The following is a 7556-nucleotide window of genomic DNA, read 5'->3' as shown; positions in this document are numbered from 1 at the left end:
CTGCTGAACATCAAATGTGAATGAGTTACTTGCAGATGCCGTTTTTATGGTCAATTCGCCGCTGACAAGTAATCCACATGTATACATATTATTGCTGAAGTTAACAATTTGTGCCTCTTTCTACTTTGGTAGATGAGTCCAATCCAGCTCAAGATATGTATATATTAACTCAGCAATGCAACTTAATGCTCTAGAGATCTATTTAAGAAAGCATTACAGAAGGACAAACACAACTCCACCATCACTTAGGGAAGGAAATAGTTGTCATTTGGTTGAAACTTTTTCAGGGAGAGTTGACAATTCAGAATATAATTTTTTAATTTTTAAATAATGGGCAATAGTCTGGAAAAGCAATAAAATAATTTCCTTTCATAACATTTATGCCTTTAGGTAAGTGGCTACTGCTGTCAGCAAAGGACTGAAATGATGAAAATCAGAAGGAAAAAAGATGTAAGCTTTCACCCATCCTGGCATCTCAGTATATCAAATTTAAGGCAAGGGAGATGAAACCATGAAGAATTAAAATGACCTGAGCAGAAGGCTAAACAGTCTGGGTAGCTGAGATGTGTCTGCTGCTGTACTGCACAGCTATGTATGTAAAAGTGAATTGTAATTCATGTATATAAGAACTCAACATCATGAGAGGAACTGCAGTGGCCCAACAGTAAATGTGAATTATGGCCAGCCCTGAGCACAGCTTCAGTAGCCCCCATCTTGATGTAACTCCTGTTACAAGTATTTTGCTTGTGTTGGGCCCAATCTATTTCTACAAATGGACAGAAAAGAAGTGCAGAACAACTCTCCTCCCTTACCCCAACCTTCTTTTACCCCCTGGATTGTCAAATGCAGCTAGGAGCAATAGTAGCCACTCCTTTTGCTGACAGCATACAATTACGGCCCATAATCAGATGGATTCTTTACATTCCGTCCTACCTTTCATGCTTGCTCTGGAGAAGTCATAATTTGCCCCAGATTTTATTTAAACCAGCTCCTAAACCCAAACAGAACAACACTGTTCTCGTGAGTCTAATTAATACAAATTGCCCTAGAAGTCACAGTCATGTTGCACTGTTTCCACTGTATTTATGAAAGGGAAAGCATTAACTCACAATGCTATATTTCATTCGGAAATACACACATAAATGCAAAGGAATTCCTCAGTGGCAACACTGAGGAAAGGTTCATTCTGCAGCTGTAGCCTCAATTATGCTTGACATCCATAACGAAATATTTCAGTTTCAAGGGTTTTTTCACTGGCAATGTTACATTTCCATATAAAATGTGTGACATTCTGCCCTTTTACAGTGTTCTGTGAACATTAACTTTATGGATTTTCTTTCTGCCTCCCCCCTGCTGTAACAATTTCTGCCAACGATTAAAAAAACCACACTGACATTTATCTCGAAAAACTATTTTAACACAACTTAGTGTTTATTCTTTCCCTTGCTGTCTACCAGACATTGAATGCAATATGAATTAACATATTTAAACCCTCTTAATTAAAAATGTGAAAGCTTTCTAGACTTTACATATCAACTGTGATCTATACAAGTTACAGTAATACGTGTTCTCACAGGGAAAGGGAGCCTGGCCCTGCTCCCATTGTCATGAAGACCAACATACTTTCTATGTGAGGCCAAATGAGCACAGAAAAAGAAACTGATGCGACTGTGACAGGAAGTAGGAGAAAAAATCTTGCCCAGACTGTCTTTCTTTTTGCAAGATATACAAAGCTGTATAGTTAAAAGATAGCAATGGAAAGGATCTTTGAGACCGACAGTTTTTGATAGTATGTGCCACATAGGTGCTGAGAGTGACAGGTAGTGTGTTCTGAAATGCTTGTTGGTTTTTTGGTTTATGGTTTGGGTTATTTTTTTTTTTGGAAGCGCTGGATCATTTAGCAAAGCACATAGACTAGGTACACAGCTGTAAAAACACTCCACCTCAGGCTTTGCAGATAATCAGAAGATGCAGACACACAGCCAACTGTTCCCCACATGCAGTTCTGGGGCTGCATGTGTGTGCAAGACACAAGAGCTGTTTCTTTCTCTACTCACATCACATTCAACCCCCTCAATGTGACAACACAAAGCAAACTCACTCCAGTGTGCTCAAAGAGAAAACTGCTTTTGTCCTGCATCTTCCAAACCAACCTCTCTTCCCTCTGTTAAAGGAAGGCGCTGACATGCTTTTTGCTACACCCCTAATGATAACCTTGTGGAAACCAAACCAAACAACAAACTAATCCTCCCCTGGCTTCCTCCAAAACCTGCGAGCAGCAGATCTGTGACTCTTAAAACACCTTATCAGGAAGAAATTTTTTTGCTTTCTCCTGTAACAGCAATAACAGAAGTAAAAACTTAGCAGAACGACTCATTACACCTCATTTTGACAAGCTGCCATAGAGATGATAATCCAGATTTATGACAACCTCAGAGAACAGCCAGTCTAAACCAGGATCAGAATGCAACACCTCTTTCCAAATAACTGTCCCATTTTAAAATGTTTCTGTGAAAAGCAGTGACTTTTTTCCAGGCTATTGGTTGTTACTGACTTCAGGTCTTTTGAAGGAAAATAATCTATTGTCTCCCTTAAATATGCAATAGTTTGACATTCTCTAAGGAAACTAAGTCTTAATGCTAGGGATCCAGTATGCATTGCCTTTTTTCTTAAAGTTCTTAATAACAAAGGACCACTTCGGGATAACTGAACTGCATCCTTCTCAGACAGTGATGCTCTGAGGAGTTGGTGAATCTCTCCCACCTGTGCAGTTGCCATGTACATATAGTCCACTGAACTTCTACCCCTCCTTCCAAATACCCTACTCTGTCTTCAGAAACTTCAACGGCAAATGGAAACTCCTGGAACATGTTTAAAAGGTTGTTTTGGGCAAGTATTTTTGTATCTCCTAAACACTCATTTGTACAATTTCTGTAAGCTGAATATTCAGTCTTGGTATTTTACAATTCTCTTTAAAGCTCTACAACACAGCGGAGTGCAATACCATCTCCACACATCAGAAACAGCATTTATGTTTTTCTCAATGCTTAGTCAAAATAATAAAGTCATAAAAAGACCCACTGGCCAGGATCTGACAGCAGAAATTTTGAAAAGGAAATCTGGTACAATTGTTTAACAATGAAAGTGATTAATCAGTTGAACAGCTTATCCAAGAATGTGTAAGATTTTCTGTCAGCTGAAGCCATTAAATCGATACATTTTTCCAGAAGACACGCTTTAATTCATCCAGAAGCTATGGAAATCAGCACAGGATTATTAGGTGAAGTTCTATCATCCCTGTCATGCAGAAAATCACTCAGTCAAAATGATCCCTTCTTAGATTTCAATTTCTCTGACTTGCAGACATTTTCTGGGCTGTGGCACCACAGCTAGCTAAAGCTGAACTCAGGCAGAACCAAGATTATGCTTCCTAAAGTGACAGTGTCTCCCCCAGCATCTGGGATCAGAGTGTTAACTGTGGTTTTGAGGTCCTTTGGGACTTCTCAGTACCATCAAGTCTGCAAATAGCAACAGCTGCGGAAAACCCTGTAAAAAATGACACACAAAACATAGTGCATAGCTCTGGTCACAGGGATCCATGTATCTGTTACCTCCAGGCTGAATTACTGTAGTCTTCTCTGTGTGGGAAGGAAACCACAGATGTTGGGTTCCTCCAGCAGGGACCAGAAAAGCCCATTTGATGGCCAACCCAAGACACTGCACACACCGATCTGTGGTCCCTTTGCCAAAATAACACAGTTTGAAGAGAGCCTGCCCAAATTAATATCCCAAAGGTCTGTCTCACTGTGAAACTACCTCCTTCTTCATTTGGCTGCAGCAGGCAAGTTATAAAGGAAGGGTTGCAAGGAGGAAATTCTTCCACAAAGCGAGTACCGCTGACCACTTCTAATGGACCCAACAGGGAACAATAACCCTACTGATGGTTGGCTTGGCCTCACCCCTCCTCCACATCTGGAGGGATCTGTGAACTGGAAGAGGTTTGTGCATGCCAGAGCAATTCACTCATCCACTGACAACTTCCTAAATTACTACAACCTCTCTGTGTCTGGCTATGAACAACAGCATTGCACAGACCCATGCAATGATCCTCCAAGGCATCCCATTACAACTTGTGTGTTGGAAGACAGACTGGGCTCTTCCATAGGCTCAGCTGTTCCCTTCCATTCCTGGACTGAAAGGTTTTCCTGCTGGCTGGATTGGGGGTTTTAAGCTGGGCACAATAAAGGTCCAGAACCACACAATGTTGAGCTGTTAGGTACTTATTCACCAGTGCGGTCTCCAGGCTGTGGGGCATGAAAACCTTTGTGGAAAGTAATGTACTCTGTTTGCATGGTCATGACTTCATCCCCTTCTGTCTGCCTCAGTGCACAGAGGAAAATAATAAAGTGTTTAAATTTAACTGTCTCCTGTATACCAAAAGATATCCTTCCTGCCCTATTAAACAAAGAGTTGTACTGTACATTAATCCCACTGGAAAAAGGGAACAAGCACAGCTGTGAGTATGACTAATTACTGACTCAGACTGTTACAGATAGCAAACAAATTGTGCCAGAAAAATCTGTGAAGTTAGCTCTTCTTTCAGGCCACTACTGTATATAGGAAAGTAAAATTCTACTGAGAAAGAAACAGAGATTTTTACTTACTGATACAAGAAATAAGATCATTAAATCTTTCCTTAGGAAAGACGGGATTTTCCAGGCCTCGGAAATAGAGCTTCAGTACTCCAGCAACTGAGTTAATGTCATGGTTACTTTGGTCATCTGCCAAAGGATTTTCACCTTAAAAAGCAAATAAAGTGAATGAAACACATATGCAGGAGCATTCTTGCATGCAACATTTTTGTAAGTGAGTGACACTTTGGGTTTTTTTTGTTTTTAGTCTGTGGGAGGTGGCAATGCAAGCATTCAAGTAAGATAATAAACATTGATTTGGAAATCCCAGGCTATGATTAAACTAAAACCAGCAGCCTAAATAAAGCTTCCTTTAAGTTACATAACTAAGTGATCTCTTAGGTCCTGAACTTCCAACTAGATATTTACAGACACATCGTGATTTACAGTTAGCCAAATAAAAAAGCCAAATGTTCTTAATTGAATAGGGTTTTGCAGACTGTTCTATGGGAGCTTACATAAAGCAAGTTGAGATAGATAACTCTCTGATTTGAAATCTGTCTTCATCCTGAAAAATTAAAATATTCAGGAATATGTGCAACCACTTTGTGGACACTGTTTAGGAACTGGAACCCTAACTGACACATCAGCCATGACTGAACTACTTGTCATTTTAAAGACTTAATCTTTGTTCTGAAACACTTTAAAATGTATGCATCTTCCAGAATAACACTACCTAGAAGAAGCAGTTAACAGTAAGGTAGACTTACAACCTGGAGAATAGGAGGATGTGGCTTCACTTAGCATGTAAAGACATCTGCTTCAAGTATCTTGTCAAAGACAAGATCAGGTTTAACAAGATATGTAACTAATCCTGGGGAGAAAATACACTGTGCATATTTTTTTCCATGCTTTTAGTCACAAGACTTATTGCTCCAAGGCTTTTCTTATTAGCAGATGATCTGCAAAAGTTTTTTCTGGAAACTAAAATCCTGTCTTCTACAAGCCAACAAAAAAGAACGTAAAATTTAAAAAAAAAATAAAAATAAAAACCCCCAACTAGTATTGTTTTAACCGAATTAGGAGATTGCTGGATCCTGGCTCCCCTCGCAGAGCAATCCTAGGCTGGGTGTTGCAAGCCACTCATGTTTAAAATCTGTTTTGACTTCCCAGTATCTTTCCTGTAATTCCTCCTCTGAAGCTGGAGTTTCTTTCGGGAATGAACACAGTGGTTGAAAATGGAATGACCGTTTCACAGCCTGTATTCTCATTGATCATGATGCCACTTTGGCAGAGGGACCAGAAGGTTGAGCACTCCTATTCCAGAAGATCAAGTAACAGGGTTCTCAAACCACGTTAAGAAATCACTTGAATCTAATTAAAAAACATAATTTTCATGTCTGAGTATCCTGAAAATAAAATCCAGACGAACTATTGTTTGCAGTTTATCATTAACAAAAGCCTAAAGTTTACAGTTGATTCATGAATCATATGCCTCATCTAAACAAAATGAAAAACAACTTCATGCTCCTAGAACATAACGGGAAAAACATATACGTGTCATCATTATACTTCATCTTTAAGCATATGACAGTGCAAAGTTTTAGGTGCAGTACACAAAGTGCATATAAACTGCTTAACCAGCCAAGAAAGTAATTAGAATTTAAAAGATTTTTGAATGTCAGATATTAAGGTGCTCAAATAAATGAAAATGCAATTACCTCTCTCAAATGAATTCTTAATATCATTGACTTCCACCTGGGAACCAGACACTCTAAAAATTCCCTGATGCTGAAGACCTATAGCAAAGATGGGAGACAGTGGTGAGAAATTTCAAACTACTTTTGATGTCTATTTTAAAAACAAAGCTGCGGTGGTAAATGCATTATGCAAAAGATACACAAAGAAGTCTGGGCAATAATGAAATGACATAGTATGTTTCAGAGCTTACCATATAAATTGATAAATCTGATACAGCTTTCCACGATGAGAGGAATGACTTGTCCCGAATCCTGTAAAAATAAGAGCAGAAAGAGTAAACTGCAGATCGGAAAGAGGAAATCTCCATACTCTGGACTGAATGTGAATATGCATTTTCCTGGTCAATCCAGATGGACATACAGTGCTGGCAAAGAAATACATAAGAAAAAAATAATTTCTAACAGAGTTCTCTTCCCATTTAGGGACAGAGGGAAAAGAATGGGCGAAGATAAAGGATTATGGTTCTTTGTTAAAATCATTGAATTGGGAAATTCAGAGACTTCATTCTTTACCTCTGCCACTGTATCTGGCTAACACTGTATGTGACATCTAAGGTCATGCATGTGTTTTAGATTTTTGAAGCAAAATGAGTTAAAGCAGTGAATTTGCCTTTTAAAAAGTTTATTATGAAGAATAATAATGAAGATGATCCCTCTGCATCCATTTAACTTACCTTTCTTTTCTTCCTTTACCCAAAGAAGCTGTGGCTGCCCCATCCCTGGCAGTGTTCAAGGCCAGGCCGGGTGGGGGTTTGAACAACCTGGTCTAGTGAAAGATGTCCCTGCCTGTGTCAGGGGCTGGAACTAGATGATCTTTAAGGTCCCTTCCAACCCAAACCATTCTGCGGTTCTATGATTCCTGGTGGAGAATGGATCTAATTCCTCAAGGTGCCTTTTTTTTTTTTTTTTTGGTAAAAGATACTGATCCCAAACCGTTGACAAGGCCTTTTCTGGACCTGCTGGACTATCAGAAATGTCCCTGTAGAAGAGACACCAAAGGACATTGCATAGAGTACCAGGTGTCCCCCTCCTGACCTGAGAGCACTCCTACATGCTCTGCTGATTCGTGTGTCCTAACATGGTGCAGATGATTGCCTGGTATGTTGTTTCAGGCTGCTCTAACTAGGTGATAATATGCTGGGTGGTGAACTGTAGTCACTCTGAG

General features: G+C 39.5%; 1 protein-coding gene across 1 annotated transcript in view; it reads right to left on the bottom strand.

Moving 5' to 3' along the window:
• Positions 1-6671, bottom strand: part of LOC104408657 (SLIT-ROBO Rho GTPase-activating protein 1) — a gene marked incomplete at its 5' end in the record, with an annotated part of 27433 nt that extends 20762 nt beyond the window's left edge. Inside the window, 3 exons of the mRNA XM_010018320.1 lie at positions 4665-4799; positions 6353-6430; positions 6583-6671. Of these exons, the coding sequence (XP_010016622.1) occupies positions 4665-4799; positions 6353-6430; positions 6583-6671 (302 nt within the window). The remainder of the gene's footprint in view (positions 1-4664; positions 4800-6352; positions 6431-6582) is intronic.
• Between the last annotated feature and the right edge of the window lie 885 nt (positions 6672-7556).

This window comes from Nestor notabilis, unplaced genomic scaffold (genome assembly GCF_000696875.1).
Source record: "Nestor notabilis isolate BGI_N333 unplaced genomic scaffold, ASM69687v1 scaffold24397, whole genome shotgun sequence".
Classification (NCBI taxonomy): Eukaryota; Metazoa; Chordata; class Aves; order Psittaciformes; family Psittacidae; genus Nestor; species Nestor notabilis.
This window is presented reverse-complemented; position numbering and strand designations above follow the sequence as displayed.